This window comes from Psammomys obesus, unplaced genomic scaffold, assembly GCF_907164565.1.
Source record: "Psammomys obesus unplaced genomic scaffold, mPsaObe1.curated_primary_1811, whole genome shotgun sequence".
Taxonomy (NCBI): Eukaryota; Metazoa; Chordata; class Mammalia; order Rodentia; family Muridae; genus Psammomys; species Psammomys obesus.
In genome coordinates this window covers 4,467,006-4,483,163 of record NW_026596125.1, presented here as the reverse complement: position 1 = coordinate 4,483,163, position 16,158 = coordinate 4,467,006, and the positions used below count along the sequence as shown (strand labels likewise).

The following is a 16,158-nucleotide window of genomic DNA, read 5'->3' as shown; positions in this document are numbered from 1 at the left end:
TTTGCGCATGTGCAGGGTGAACGGCAGAGAAGGTGAAGATGGCGGCTGCCGGGGCTGTGGCCCTGGGACTCCGGTGGCTGCAAAGGGCAACCCGCGGCGTGGTGCCACTGGGGGCACGGACAGGTCCGCAAGAACGCGCGAGACACTGGTGTGGGAAGGGGCTGCCTGACGTCTACTCTTTCGGGAGGGAGACATCCTTGATACGGTGGCGGCAGTGTCCCGGCAGGGGTGGAGAGCAGAGGAGTTAGTGTGTCTAAAAAGGGGTCCGGCAAAGTGCGGGACTCCGACCTCTGCAGTTACTGCGGGTTAGTGCTTTCTGGGTGGCTAAAGAGCCGTGTCCATCTGACCTGCATCCCTCTGCATCCAGCTTCCCACATAACCAAGGACATGCTGCCGGGACCATATCCTAGGACCCCAGAAGAACGGGCCGCGGCCGCCAAGAAGTATAATATGCTTGTGGAAGACTACGAGCCTTACCCGGATGATGGCATGGGGTGAGGTACAGGGGCTCTGCTCTCATCAGGGCCAGTGATGGGTGAAGACCGCTGGATTGGGGGATGCGACTCTGACGTTTTCTGCTGATCCTTCTAGTGACCTCTCAGAGTTATTGGTGTGGGTGCTTTTCTTGGTTGGGGGAGGTGGGAGTGGGTGGGTGAGCAGCTGCAGCCGAGAGGACTTCAATTTTTTCCTTGGCTCAGGCTGTTTCCTCAAATGAGGAGGCTGAGATTTTAATAGCTCCCTCGAGGGCTCCAGAATAGCAAAAATTCTTCCTTGGCTCCATCCAGAGCACTGGGTTTCATTTAGATCGAGCATCTGCTGGGCTCAGGTGCTGTCATCTAGGCACGTGACCATGCAGGAGCTGGACGCCTGTCACTAGAACCTTATCCGGGATAGGGTACCCTGTATTTGTGTATGCCTGTTCAAAAACTTGTCTCTTTATTCTCCGCTTGGTGTTGGTCCCTTCTGCCCTGTATCCATGTAACATGTTAATTATGTATACGTGGTTAAACATCGCTTTCACTTCCTGTGTTAGAATTTCTCTTGTTTTCCAATCGTTTTCTTTGCTGTGTATCAAGTTACATCATTTCTATGTTTTTACTTTGTTTTGGACAGGAACAGCCTCCGTAGTAGTCTGTATAAGGTGAACTTGGATTTGTTGTGGCAAAGCCCAGCTAAGCAAGACCTCCTATGAGGCATTTGAAGCAAGAGGGGATAGATCAACTTATGGTTAAGAAACATGGTAGCTGTGGAGAAGAAAGGCCTTTTCTACCCTTTTTGTTTTTATTCCAACAAATGTGGATGGTTTTTGTAGTTAGAGTCCGTCTGTTGAAGGAATGGAATAATTGATTGCCAAATTCCCTTTAGTTCTAATTATAGAGTTCTGTGACTTTGTAAATGAAGATAAGGCCATATTGTTTCAGAATTTGACATAACCTCTAACTGTAGCTTGGACTCTTTTGATTCTGTCCTTAGTACTAAGAGATCTTGATTTGGCGTAAGTTCTTTTCCCCTAAGTGAAGTAGTTGTGTCTGTGGCTTTGTCCCTGATCTTTGAGGTGAGGGCCCTGAATTCTCCAAGACCACTCACAGCCCTTTTCAGAAGCTTTTGCTTTCTGTCTCTCAGGCGTGGTGACTATCCGAAGCTCCCTAACCGCTCACAGCACGAGAGGGATCCGTGGTATCAATGGGACCACCCAGACCTGAGGTTGAACTGGGGTGAACCGGTGAGAAAACCATTATCCATTTTACTTCCTCTCAGCTTCTTTATGTGTTCCTGGAACTCTCTCTTTAGCTCAAATGGTGCTTTTTTGCTAAGCTTTTCTGCTCAAGGAAGCAGGGTATAGTGACCTGAGACCTGAAGTTGTACATGTGGCAGACGGGATGGAACTTACAGGAATACCCGATGTCTGTCTACTATGACCACTGGCATGTCCTGCTTGAGCCAGCATTCATCTGTAAGGCTGGCCCTGTGGGTCTTAGACCTGGCTCTGAAAATACTGCCTCCAGGAGTGTAATGTTTCTCTGAAGCCTTGATCAGGCCCTGGCCATTCTAGATTGTCTTAGTCAGGGTTTTCTATTGCTATGATGAAACACCATGACCAAAAAGCAAGTTGGGAAAGAAAGGGTTTATTTGGCTTACACTTCCACAGTATTGTGTATCACCAAAGTGAGTTAGAATAGGAACTCAAGTAGGGCAGGAACCTGTAGGCAGGAGCTGATGCAGAGGCTATGGAGGGGTGCTACTTACTGGCTTGCTCCCCATAACTTGGCCAGCCTGCTTTCTTAGAGAACCCAGGACCACCAGCCCAGAGGTGGCAATGCCCACAATTGCCTGGGTCCTCCCCCATCAATCACTAATTAAGGAAATCCCTTGCAGCCAGATCTTATGGAGGCATTTTCTCAATTGAGGCTTTTTTTCTTTCACATAACTCTAGGTTGTGTCAAGTTGACATAAGGCTAGCCAGCACACCTGTCTTGCAAAAAGAACAGTTTGTGACAATTATGTGTCTTTCCCCCGCAGATACACTGGGACCTAGACATGTATATCAGGAATCGTGTGGACACATCCCCTACACCCGTTTCCTGGGATGTCATGTGCAGACACCTCTTTGGTTTCGTGGCTTTCATGGTTTTCATGTTCTGGGTGGGGGATATGTTCCCCTCCTACCCGCCTGTGGTGAGTATCTTAGGTGCTCCCCAAAGCACACTTGCGTCCTTTTCTGAGGAAGTCAGGTCTCTGGGGTAGGGAATTAGTGAATACCAAGTTTTTCTTCCTAGAGTTTTAGAAAACAGGAAAATGAAGGGCCTTGCCTACCTGCAAAAGTGTCAGAGCACTGTTCTGCCCTGCTTCATGAACCGGTTTAATTGGGAAGACAGACTCCATAAACAGTGGGTGAGACTGGAGCGGAAGCTAATCCTCGGAGTGTCCATGTGAGGCCGCTAGTTACCAGCTATATTTTAGTGAATGGCCTTTCAAGGAAAGAATAGAGCTGAAACCTTCTCCTGTGCTGAACACATGAAGGGCACTTTCTGCAGGGTCCAAGGTAAGCAAAGACAGTTATGATTCAGAGAATCCAAAGGACATTGTTTCTAGTGCTGTGATGAAACACCATGACCAAAAAGCAAGTTGGGAAAGAAAGGGTTTATTTGGCTTACACTTGTACAGCTGTTCACCCCTTAATTTAATTTCCAGCTTAGAGGAAGTATTAAGAATTTTTAGATAAATGACGTAACGAGCATCATCTGAGCAGATGTGTGAGAGCCTGGCGTGGTTTGTGTATGTTCACATGTTCAGAGTGGGATGAACTGCTGTGAGGGAGTAGGATTAAAACTAGAGACTAAAAAAACAAAAACAAAAAGGGATTTGGGTGGTGGGGAAGTCAGTGACACCATGAGGGACAAGAGAGAGCAATCAGAGGTTGGAGGATGGTGAGTTATGTGATATATAGGGCCAACTAGATGGCTCAGCGGGTAAAGGCACTTGCTGCCAAGCCTACTGACCTGAGTTCAATCCCTGGGACCACCATGGTAAAAAGAAGCGAACTGACTCCTGTGAGTTGCCCTCTGACTTCCACATGAGTGCCATGGCAGGATTATGGACACACACCTAGATATTACATAAATAAATGTAATAAAAATATCCAAAATTTTAAATCGGCCATTAAAAAACTATTTCCTAGATAACCAGCTACATGGGTTTCCTAGAGAACATTCATATTCCTCAGGCCTGATTTTTTTTTTAAGTCCTAATTCTATGGTTCTACAGTAGGGTTCTAGAATCAATATTTTCAACAGTCTCCAGGTAATCAAGAAATGCATTTAGAATTGAAGATCACTATATTAAAAAGATTGTGAGATGAGCTGATTAGTTCCATTGGGCAGCTTTTATTGCTTAGCTAAGGATTTGAACCTGATAACACAGTGGTGTATTAATTGAACAAATATTTACACAACCTCTGCTATGTACCAGATGCAGACTGTGCCAAGGGGTTAGGGATACAGGGATGTCTTGGGCTGCCTTTAGTACCAGGGAGCCATCTTTGTTTTTGACTAGAAGCTTGACATGATGAGGGCCAGGAAGATTAATGTAGGAATAGTCTCCAGGGTGTTTTGGGAAGAGAAGAACTGAAGGCGGGGAGGCTGCAGCCTTTGCAATCGGCTGCGCAGAGCTACCTCTGCAGAGATAACATTCTGAGGGTAGCTGGTATGGGGTGTGCATTGACATGAGGCTTCTTGCCAAGCCCCAGGGACTGCTGGGGAGCATGTGGGGCTTCGGTGAGCACTGACTTCACTCCAGGAGAGCAAGAAACAGTGTGGCTCTTGCATTTTTCAGTTCTGTAAGCACATCACCCTTTTCTCCTCCCTCTGAGCTGTGTTCTCTGACAGCTGTTTGTTGGAAAAGCCAGCAGCCCCAAAAGCACGCCCCAGCTGAGGCTCCTCTGCTTTCCCTCACCGCTGCTCCTGCACGCCTCATTTGCTAGGCCACTTTACTGGTGGAACCATTAGAGACTGAGTGACTTAAAGGAGATTGAGTCTGTCTCCACCCGGAGAGAGAGCAGGATGGATGGATGCATCATCTCCTTTAGAAAGCTTTGGCTCGGACGTCCCCTTCCCACAGCGCACTTGCAGGGCAGGCGCCACTTCCAGTTTAGGCTCTCTCTGCTGACGTTTGAGCAGGGCAAGGAGCATCGCTTTTTCTACCCTAGCTAGTCTGGGTCTGACCAGAGGCACTGTATGCCCATGCATGATTATTAACTCAGAGTAGGGTGTAGTCAGGTACTGGCTGGCTGGCTGTTGTTCTGCTGACCGTGTGCTTTTTGTTTTCTTCCTTAGGGTCCGAAGCAGTACCCCTATAATAATCTGTACCTGGAACGAGGCGGTGATCCCACCAAAGAACCCGTGCCTGTGGTTCACTATGAGATCTGAGGAGGCGTCATGGGCCTGTGTACCCTCTAACTAGGTCCCCCTCACTCCTAGAGGCTTAACCTTAATGAAATCCCTAATAAAACTCAGTGCTGTGGTGTCTGTGCCTCATTTCTCCAGGAATAGTCACTGCTGTGAGGAGCCTTATCTTCATCCTTTCCTTTACCTGCTGCCTGCCTGCATTCCTGTTTTCCTGCTCTGAAATTGGAAGGGTGGGAGGGAAGGTTAGGAAATAAGCATAAGAAGATACTGGGTCTTTTCATTGCCACTGTGTAAGTGGTTGAGGGCTGCAGTTGCACAGCAGGTAATAAAGGGTCAGTCCTTTTCCCATTTACATGACGAAAAAGGAAGGTGTTTGTTTCCTTTAAAAACCATTTTTGTGGAGCACATCTATTATCCTATCATGCAGGAAGCTGAGGCAAGAGGGTTGCTAGTTTGAGACCAGCCTGGGCTACATAGGCTATAAAAATCAAAACAACCTGAGACTTAATAATTGTTAGATTGAAAAGATGTGTGCCTCTAACCCAGCATTTGGGAGCCTGAGGCAGGAATGTCTCCATGGGTTCAGGAATAGTCTAGGCTATGTAGTGCGTTTGAGGCTACCTTGAACTATGTAGTAATACTGTTTTTAAAACATTTATTTAAACTTTTCATTACTTAGAGAATATTAGTTTTTGTAATCAAACACGTAGATAAGACCTTACATATTTAATACAGTGTGTTACCCCTGTGCAGGTGGAAAAAAAAATTAAGTTCAACAATAGGTCTTAAAAGTAACGTGTTTTATCAAGTGATGGAATAGTGGGGGAGCTCTGGTCTAGAGCTGTGACATTTCTGCGTTCCTCTTTTCAAGGCAAGTTTTCTGAAACAGCTTCTGAGTAAGTTAACATTGTTTATATTTGTGAATTAAGGCATGCATCCAAGCTCCTGTAACAGCCTTAGAGAAAAGGAAGCCATGTTTTTGAGAGTATCATAAACCATCTTTCTAAAGCATACTGGTCACATGGCTTTAATCCTAACAGGAGGCAGGAGCAGGCAGATCTGAGTTCTAAACCAGCTAGTTAGAGGACGTCCCAAGAAGCTGCGGTGGGGACGATAGCGCTGGCTGATCTTCCAGAGGACCTGGCTTGGTTCCCAGCACCCACATGGAGGCTCACAGCCTTCTGTAATTTAGTCCCAGCCTATCTGGCACCATCTTCTGGCCTCCGAGGACACTGCAGGTGGTGCTCAGACATTCAGGCAAATACTCAAGTTGTTTTTGGTTTTTTAAAGCGGTTAGGTGTGGCGGCACACAGTTTTAATTCCAACACATAGGGGCAGGTGGGTCTCTGAGCTGCAGGCCAACAACTTGATCTGCAGGCCGAGAGGGAGACTGAGGCTGACTGGGCCTGGCATGGGCTTTTGGAACCTCAAACCCCACCCCTATTGACCTACCTAATTCTTCTAATCCCTTCAAAGAGTTCATTCACATTTATGCACCTATGAGAGCCAGTCTTAGTCAACCACCACACCATTCAAATTAGATGTGACAAATTAGTGGTTGTCCGGGGAGTTAAAAAGAATCTTGTGAAATTAGGGACTGCTTCTTTTTTTAAAATGTCACTTTTTGAAGAATTCTATGATTGAGGGTTGCTGAACTGGCTCCGTGGGTAAAGGTTCAAGTCTGACAACCTGAGTTCAATCTTTAGGCCCTACAAGTTGTCCATTGACCTTCATATAGTGCACATGTGTAGATACTTTTCTTTAATCATCTTATTTTTTAAATTTTCATTTATAATAAGCTTTATCCACCAAAAAAAAAAAAAAAAAAAAAAAAAAGGAAAAAAAAAAATTAAAACTAAATTAAAAATTAAAAAAAAAAAAAGGCAAGTTTATTAGGGGTAGCCCTTGGGGCTGGTTCACCAATATCAAGAAATAGGGCAGGAAAAATGCCATGCAGACAGGGAGATGGGGTGGGGAGGGAGCGCACATATAGAAATGGAGGGAGAGAGTGCAACATATCTGTATTATATAGGGAAGAGCCTCTGGGGGAGGGTAAGTCCAGGCCCTGGGCTGGAAAAGTTCAGGGCAGGGGGTGGAGTATACCAGCTACACCTTGCAACAGGTAGGTACTGAGGGATGCTGGGAGAACCACCATGTTAAATAGATACCTCAGCAGCTCGTGCAGGGTCTGAAACCCAACAATCTATCTCTATGTATATGATTTGTTTGAATGCGTATGGCTGTGTACCACCAGAAAATGGTGTTGGATGCTTTAGGACTGGGGTTGGTTAGGCAGTTGGAAGCTGCAATGTGGGTACGTGGACTCCAACTTTATGACTTTAGTTCAGATTTCTTTTGTAGTAATCCATCAACGTGCGTGATACTTCTGCTTTATTCTCTAATCTTAAGGTATTGGCCAAGGTTCATCTTGTGTGTGTGAGAGAGACAGAGACAAAGACAGAGAGACAGGGTCTCATGGAGCCCTGGGGGGCCTTGAACTTTCCGTGTAGTTAAAGATAGCCTTGAAATTGTGAGCCTCCTGTCCCCACCATCTGAGTACTGGGATTACAAGGTAGCCACCACCATGACTGGTTTGTTTATGTGGTACTGGGAAATAAAACCGGGGTTTCAAGCACATAGGGCAAGCACTCTTCCAGCCAATCCACACCTCCAGCTCCTAAGGTCACTGACCTTGATTACTCTCTCGCTCCACTGTTTTTGCGCTAGGACAGTGTGTGTGTGTGTGTGTGTGTGTGTGTGTGTGTGTGTGTGTGTGTCTGTGTGAAATGTTTAGTGTGCAGCAAGAATGGTCCTGGCGCAGAGCGCCACACATGGGTTTCTGTCTGACCTCAGCGTTGCGGTGTCCATCATCAGATAACGGACATCAGTTTCAGAGGCAACTCAGGTGGGGATTACCGTACAATTCATGCATCAAGTGGCACTTTTGAATCCACTGAGTCGGTTATCTTCACCTGCCACCCTAACCCTCAACTTGGAAAGTGTGCTTGGAAAATGATATTTTCACACTCTTTCCTCTTCCTCACGGTTTCTAGCTCTGTGAACAGCGCCACTGGTCTCCCTGGCTCTCAAGCCTTGGCAGTCCTGAATCCTTGTCTTTGCCAGTCAGGAGAGCCGGTGCAGCTCTCTTTCAGTCCAGGCTTTCTACACTGTTCTCTGGGCTGTTCTAGCCTCTTGTAATTGGGTCCTTGCCTTCAGCAATTCTTTCTCCAAGGAGATCCACACTGCTAGATACAAAATACAATCGTCACTAGTGCCTCTGGCCGACTTTTTTTCTACTGTTAACCGTTTTCTCCCAATCTCTTTGATTTACGGTGTGGGAAAAGACAGGGTGCCTGTTAGCTACTTTGACCCCCTTTGCTGAACTATTACCTAGTGTTCTTTCAGCTCCAAAAGGGAATACGTGTGTCATGTGCCCGAAGTCTTCCATGGAGCCCCTGATTCACACACAGCCCTTAATCAGTTAATGGTACTGCTACTGGTGGGCTCCAGTATGTATCACTACTATTTATAGTCTCAATTTCTTTTTACCTTTTTAGCTAAATGGACCACACTGAGAGCTCATGGGTTGAGGGCTTTAATAACGACATAATAAGTTGAATTTGTGTTTTCCCTCTCCACACACAGGCTATTCGTGGAGCCTGGCTCAAATAGAGTAGACTAGAATTTACTGGATCGGGGCGCCAGAACGGTGCAATCAGAAGCAAAAGAAGCAGGCCCTGCTGGGAAACCTATGCGCTGTCGGTGAGGACTGGCGTTGCGGAGCTCTGCTGAGCTAGCAGAGGGAGCGGGTCGCGGGTCGTGGCCAGGGCAAGTTTACTTTTTGGCCCTAGGCAGCCGCCGTCCGCAGCGCCCTAAAGCCCTTGGCCGGGACAGGACCCGCTCAGGCAGTCGCGGGTGACCCCTGACCCGGGCGCTCGGTACAGGTGGGTTTCCCCAGCGGCTCTTAGGTCCTGGAGCGCCGCTCCTCCCGCGGGAGGGAGCCGGGGGGCTAGCCAGCCGCCGAGACCCCGGCCGGTCGCCGCACCTCGGAAGCCCCCGTGCGAACCCCTCCGGCTGGGCCGGGTCCCGCTCCCCGTGCCGCGCGGGGCCCCCAGCTCCGCCAAGGTGCAGAAGCGCTGCGCGCCCTCTCCTCCGCCCCAGGCCCCGACTTGGCCCGGCCCTGGGCCCGCACCCAATCCCTGCTCCTGGCCATTTGTAACTGGTGCCTCGTACTGCGAGAAGCTGTGTTGACCTTCTCCCAAGGGACTGGACTGCCAAGGGTAGCTGGCGCCCTGGTCGTGGTTCCCTGAGCCTATCTCACCCCTCCACTGCCACGGCCGTCCCGACCCCAGTGCGGTCCCGCCTCAGAGCGAGGCGGATGAAAAGCGCATTCCCCCCGTTCTTTCAGCCAATGGTTTAAGCACGTGGTGAAACTTTTGCTTAAATTAATATGATGGTTAAAAGCATGGCGTTTGCATTGCGGCTTAGCCGGCTGTTTTCTGCGCGAAACGGGGTTAACAGTTTATAGACCTCTTGAGAGAAACTATGGAGTTGTGCCTGTCAAACGCGCTGTTGGCGGTGATCACCGCGCTTCTGTATCAGGTGGTTCTGACCAGCAGGTGGCACTGGTGACGCAGGAGTATACTTTGCTTTAAGACTTTAGAAGCTCCCAGAAAGAGCTGAACTGCCGGCTGTAAGCTTTCCTCAAGCTGGAAACTGCAGCAGAGATTAAGTAATATTATCTTCTGTTTTTGTATGTGAGACTGACCTCACCGGCTTGCTCAAGCAGTTGACAGTAGGTTCGAAGTTCCTTCCTTTCCCATTCTGCCCTTTTGATAGGTTGTGAGGATGGGACCTCGAATGTGCATTAAAAATAGAAATCACAGAGTTAAATGAATGCAGTGTGGTGGTTCACACCTGTAATCCCAACACTTGGGTATTAGAGACAGGAGGATCAACATCTCAAGGTCATTCTCAGTTACACAGCAAGTTTGAGGCCAGTCTGGGCTACATGAGACCTTACCCCATCTCTACTCACAAGGAAAGAAACAAGGTCTGGAAAGATGGCTCTGTGGTAAGAGCAGCAGCATAATGCTCTTGCAGAATATTGGGGGTGGGGGAGGTGTTCCCAACACTTACATGGTAGCTCAAAACTGTCTGTAACTCCAGTTCCAGGGGCTCCAACATGCTCTTTCCACCTCTGAAGATATCAGGCACCCATGTGATACACAGACATCCATGCAAGCAAAACACTCATACACACAAAATAAAAATAAATTTTTAAAAGATGAAACAAAACAAAAAGTAAAATGAATATTAGCATCCATCCATTCATTCATCAGATACCAAGCACTTACTCTGTACTGTCCTAGGCTACAGCATAGCCATGAGGTTGGATTTTATGAAGCTTACATGTTAGTGGAAAGGACTGACAATATGAGTGTAAATAAATAAATAGTTAGGAAGGAAACAAGTGAGACTGTTTTTGGTGGCGATGGTAGATACTCACCCAGAAAGACTTGATGAAGCGCTAGCCATGCAGAGGGTGAAGGGAAAGGCATGTAGTATATGGGAAGTGGTATTTGCAAAGGCTCAGGTGTAGGCAGAAGCCAGGAGAAGAAAGATGGCTTGTGTGGCTGAGTACAGTGCCTAAGAGGAAAACCGGTGGGATGGAGAGGTGACGCTGAAGCCTGAGTTTATTCTCCATGTGATGGGTCACCGGCTCCATGTATGCAACGCCAATAGCCTTTTTCTTTTTTTTTAAGTTCAGTGATTCTTTGGTGTGGAAAATGAATTCGATGGTGGCAGGAGTAGCAAGGAGAGTTATCAGTTGGGGATCCTACTAGCTTTATGATCAGTAGTAATACAGGTGGGAGATGACAGTACCTTCAGATAGGCTGGTGGCCGTGCATGTGGGAAAGAGGACATTAAAATCAGGAAGATGAAATGATAGCGAGATCAAGGTGACTTCAGGTTTCTGGGCTGAGAGATTGGTTGGGTTGAAATACTGTTTACCAGGAAGAGGAGAGCTGAATGAAGAAGAGTACAGGGAAGAGATGGTAGACTAGAAAGTTCTGTGCAGATAGTTCACCTCGGTATCTTTGCTATATCTGTGAATATATATATATATATATATATACACATACATATATAAACACCTTAAAATTTACCTTTATTTTATGTGCATGGTGTTTTGCCTGCATGTATGCCTATGTGAGAGTATCAGATCTTGGGGTTACAGACAATTGTGAGCTGCCATGTGGGTGCTGGGATTTGAATATATATATTAAGATCAGGTCTTACATTGTATGTCACCCAGGCTGGCCCAAGCTTGTGATCCTAATGCCTCAATCCTCTTGAGTGATAGGATTATAGACCCACATCACAAGTAGAAATAGTTAATTAGAAATTTCATATAGAGATTGGTGCTCAGAGGAAAGATGTGTCAATGATATAAATCAGGGTTTGTTGGCACATATACAATATTGAAAGCCAAGGAAATCAGGCAAAGTCACTGAGAAATTAGGTAGTTTGATGGTTATTATCGTTAGACCTGTAGGAACCAATGTGATTAAATACCTGGGGAGTTTAGATAATTCAGTTTTAGCAACTGTGTAAGCGAACTGTTCTTAACTCCCCAGATGATCTTGTTTTTTCTCATTCTGTATTTTGCTGGAATACTTCATCTCATGGAGAAGAGAGACAATCTCTATGTCCACAGATGCTCCCTGGGTCTCTGGCCCTAGGATTTTTAATTTCTGTTTTCAGTGGTTCAAAGGCCATATATGTTTTCTGCAACCTACAGGGCAGACCATGAAGGTGAAGGAACTTGAGAAGCCAGCTGTCCAAGCATGGAGTCCAGCCAGCCAGTACCCTGTGTATCTGGCCACAGGTATGATGACACTATGTATTAGGAGCTACTGGAAGTCATATGTCAAAGGGAAACAGTATCTAGAACACTTTAGTGACCATGAGAGACAGATGTAGGATTGTGTCAGGGTGGGTACCTTGTAACAGCCTTGGACTATAGCTGAAGGGTGGCAGCTTATGCTTTCTTGAGGTTGCCTGTTGAGGAAGGATACTCCTAACTCTCTCCTGTTCTGAACCTCCCCCCCAACTCCCTAACCGATTAACATCCTAATTCATGCATTTTTGTTACTCATTTGCTGCCTTTTCTTTCCTTTTCTTGTGGCTAGGAACATCTGCTCAGCAACTAGATGCCTCTTTTAACACAAATGCCACATTGGAAATATTTGAGGTTGATTTCAGGGACCCTTCTCTGGACTTGAAACACAAAGGAATTCTTTCTGTCTCGAGCAGGTACTATGTTGGGACTATGAGTGGGTATTCGGGTCAGACCCTGATGAATATACTGACAGGGTCCTGGGGGTGGTGTGCACAACTCAGGGATCATGAGGCGATAAGCACAGGGAATAGGAGTTTTGTTAAGTTTCAGAGGAGGTAATTCTGGGCAAAAGGATTTGAAAGCCAGTCAGTTTCACCTTACTAGTCAGCAGCAGCCACTAGCGTGCAGGTGACAGAAGACCTTGTACAAGCCAAGACAACGTGTACCAACTCTCACCTTGAACTCACAGGTATTGACTCCTTCCTCCCTTAGCTTCTGTTAAGGCAGCAAACTTATACAACATCATACTCTTCGGCCAACAAGGAGGAGAATGAGATCTCTCCTCACAGATCTGAGATGCCGACTGGGCACAGACTTCATGGCTCTGGCAAGCTGGGTGCTCATGGATTTCTTGGGTATATTGTGAAACAGCAATGAAAAGAGGATAATTCTCTTCTTTGGTGTCAGAAATGTCTACGAAAAGTCCTCGAGAGCTTGATAGGCAAGGCACTATCATTGGGACCCTGTGTTTTTGCTCATTCCTTAGAATAAACCTAAATTATAAATGCCATTATTTCCATTTTACATGGATAATGATGGAAGCCCTAAGAAGCTGGGCTTGGAATTTAAGCCTGTTTCTATCTGAGTGCAAAGTGTACTTCTTTCTATTATTTTACAGCTTTTGTTTTTTAGACAAAGTCTTGCTAAGGCTGGCTTTGAAACTCACAATCCTCCCAACTCGACCACCTGTGTAGCTGGCACAGGTGTGAGCCACTCTACCTGGCTCTCCATTGCCTTTTCAAGGGTTTTCTGAAGACGGTGCTTATAATCTCATACAGTAGTCTGTAAGTTTTTGTACCATCAGAAAAAAAAATGGGCTATTCATTTCTGTCCACTTCATATTTAATATAAGCAGCATATGTATTACCATACTACTGGTATCTGTGTCTATAGACATATAAAGTACGTAAATGTTTTTCTTATAGCTCAGGAAGTTTTCTTGCCCACCCCAATCTAGAGATTTTTGGTTTCAAAGGCAGCCTTCATCTGATGATTGATGGGCCCCTGTTCTTTCTTCTGCAAGTCATCTTATGCATGCTATCCTGGAGAGCATGGTTGTGTTGGGTTGTAGCCTAGCTGTGATGCTAATTAAACTCTGTGATTTGAGTAAGTTACATTGGTTGCCTTGGGTACTCTCACCTTTGAAGAAGAGATCATGCAAGACAATTTCTAAGAACCTGCAGAGATATGCATCCAGATCTTACATTCCTCCTCGCCATGTTCTCTGTGCAAGTTTCCTTTCTTTCTCCCTTACAACTTGGGGGCTGTCAGGGTGGCTCATCAGGAAAAGGTGCTTGCTGCAAAAGCCTGGCAACTGGAGTTCAGTCTCCAGAACCTACATCAAGGTGGAAGAAACCAAATTCATAAGGTTGACCTCTGACCTCAACATGAGTGCTGTAGCTTGTGCCACACATATTCCAAGCAAAAACACACTAATAATAAAAATTAAAATAAACCCAACCCTTCTAGGAGTTTAAATAAAAATGGCTCCCAGAGGCTCCTATGGAGTGTCACTGTTAGGAGGTGTGGCCTTGTTGGAATAGGTGTGGTCTTGTTGGAGGAAGTGTGTCACTGGGGGTAGGCTTTAAGGTTTCAAATGCTCAAACTGGGCCCAGTATCACTCTCTCTTTCTGCTGCCTGTGGATCCAGATTTAGAACTCTCAGCTGCCTCTCTAGCACCATGTCTTCTTGCATGTCTCCATGCTCCCCACCATCATGATAATGGACTAAATCTCTAAATGTTGTTCTTTATAAGAGATGCTATGGTCACAATGTCTCTTCACAGTAATAAAACCCCAACTAAGACACCCCCAAGCCCTCCTCTTGTGCTTTGCTATTAACAAGGCATACTCTTTCAAAAAATCTCTTTTCCTCTGCCTACTCTTTTCTTCACATCCTCAGTCAGGTTCTAGTATACATTATGCTAGTTCCTGTCGTTTTGGACATATAACCTGATTTTTCTATTTTCTCCACTGTTTCTATCATTGACTCAGGATATAAAGGAGAAACAGAGCAATGCCTGTGTTGCCTCTCCCATGGCCCTGTCCATCTCACTGCCATCCTCCAGCCACAGCCTGCTCGCTCCCTGCTGCTTTTTAAGGAGAGTGGATTCTCCCAGCTCTTTTGCCCCAGATGTGCACAAACTCTTTTTCACTTCAGTTAACTCTTAAGAGATTGGTATTTTTCAAAAGAAATTCAGTTAAAAGAAAACAAAGTGAATGAAGATGTGAATAAGATTGGCAGGGAGTTTATGCAGCATGTATGTGTAATCATGAGCGGCTAGGTGCGGTCTCAGATGTGCTCAGCTGGGACAGCCTCCTGATGCCATAGGCTTCACTTTATTCGCATCCTCATCCCTTTCCATCTGTCAGTGACAGCCACAAGCTGGTGGCGAGGGCTGCTCCTTTCTAGGAACTTCAGCATCTCCTCTTAGAAGCCGGTTCATTGGTTCTCAGCCCTGGTTGCTTCTTTGGGACACATTTTAAAATGTCAGTTCTGGTGGTGAGTCTCTTGTCTGGATCTTCTGTTTCTTGCAGGAATTGCAAACCTGTGTATTCTTTAGATGCAGCTCCTCATAATCCTGGGAACACCTTTATCCGAGAACCCCGTGCGGTCTGATATCACCGCCTCTGTCTCCCATACAAACTTGTCTTCTTAGATCTTCTTCTTTAACGTTAACTTTCACTTCCTGTTTTCATGGTCAATGCCATCCTTCTTACTTTTAACTGTATTTCCCCTTAAAAAGATTGAGTTTTAGTTATGCGTCTCTGTGTGTGGAAGTGTACACAGGAGTGCATGGCGGTGCCTAAGGAGACCAGACATGTAGGGTGCTCCGGCTGGAGTCATGGGCAGTTATAAGCCACTTTACTTGGGTGCTGGGAATTGAACTCAGGTCCTTTGCAGTATGTGGTCTTAACCCCTGAGCCATCTCTCTAGCCCTTAGCTTTATTTTCTAAAGTTACAAATGTACAGGAAGATAATGGAAGTTCTAATGAGCGAGCAGTCACATAACTTCCACTTGAGGCCGTGGTGTAAGAGTTCCCTTCTGTGATTAACTGCCCCTGCATCCCTGTTCTCTCTGGTGCTCTCTAGCTCAGCCTCTCTAGGAGTTGGCTTCACCTCACTGACAAGGTAGTGAAAATACAGAAACACATTTGCTGCGTTCATGCTGCCTCTCTGAAGTAATTCCCCTCCTACCATATGGTGATTCCCTCTTGAAGGCTCAGGTCCTTTGACTCTATCTGTGTGCCCTGTGCTCTGACCTTATTGAAATCTCTGCCCACCTTCCCATCTCTGGTTCCTGTGTGACCTGTATTTCTCTCCCATCCCTACCCTGGTTCCTGGATGACATGACAGCCTCTTGAGTCTGTATGGACTTATTCTCCTGCCCCATGAAGGTTGGGCCACTTTAGAAAGCTGCTCGCTGTCTGGTGGTGGCCGCAGAGCCACTTAAGTTGTGTCACTGTCTTCAGTTGTGGGCCCCGCCTGGACTGGTGCTCAGCTTCCTGCTCTTGCCAAGTTGGCTCTGCTGGCATGCCTGGTGAACAAAATTCTCGCTCTGTCAGTTCTTGTTCACTTGCTGACTCTTCTCAGGGTGTGGAAATGTTTCATTGCACTTAGGAGTCCTGTGACACTTGATGTGAAACTGTCTCTCGTGGCTAGCCATGGTGAAAGTGAGAGACAGGACTGCGCCCCGCCAAAGCCTAATGGATTTCAGATGTTTTCCCATCGGGCTTTGCATGAGACCTCAAACTTTTGTAGGAGACTCAGGGTTTGTCTTTTTATTTTGTGCAAAACACTGGCACTGGTTTTGAGGTTTTGTTTGTTTGTTTAAGAAGTATCCTCAGA

General features: G+C 46.3%; 2 protein-coding genes across 7 annotated transcripts in view; both read left to right on the top strand.

Moving 5' to 3' along the window:
- Positions 1-5,020, top strand: Ndufb8 (NADH:ubiquinone oxidoreductase subunit B8). The gene is made up of 5 exons (XM_055591723.1): positions 1-123; positions 368-494; positions 1,624-1,723; positions 2,521-2,676; positions 4,833-5,020. The coding sequence occupies exons 1-5, from the start codon at positions 39-41 to the stop codon at positions 4,923-4,925; spliced, it is 561 nt and encodes a 186-aa protein (XP_055447698.1). The 5' UTR covers positions 1-38; the 3' UTR covers positions 4,926-5,020.
- Positions 5,021-8,773: 3,753 nt separating this feature from the next.
- The window catches only part of Sec31b (SEC31 homolog B, COPII coat complex component), a 31,046-nt gene continuing 23,661 nt past the window's right edge, over positions 8,774-16,158 (top strand). For 5 of the 6 annotated variants that reach the window (XM_055591518.1, XM_055591517.1, XM_055591516.1 and 2 more), the window contains exons 1-3: positions 8,774-8,848; positions 11,710-11,796; positions 12,101-12,224. In XM_055591518.1, coding sequence (XP_055447493.1) covers positions 11,718-11,796; positions 12,101-12,224 — 203 coding nt within the window. In that variant the 5' untranslated portion in view covers positions 8,774-8,848; positions 11,710-11,717. The remainder of the gene's footprint in view (positions 8,849-11,709; positions 11,797-12,100; positions 12,225-16,158) is intronic. The other variant, XM_055591519.1, reaches the window with a different exon arrangement.

Bases quoted from the DNA above. Each gene is read 5' to 3' on its own strand.
- Ndufb8 (XM_055591723.1), top strand. From the start codon at position 39: ATGGCGGCTGCCGGGGCTGTGGCCCTGGGACTCCGGTGGCTGCAAAGG. The intron at 495-1,623 runs GTGAGGTACAGG...TCTGTCTCTCAG, and splicing joins TACCCGGATGATGGCATGGG to GCGTGGTGACTATCCGAAGC. The intron at 1,724-2,520 runs GTGAGAAAACCA...TTTCCCCCGCAG, and splicing joins GGTTGAACTGGGGTGAACCG to ATACACTGGGACCTAGACAT.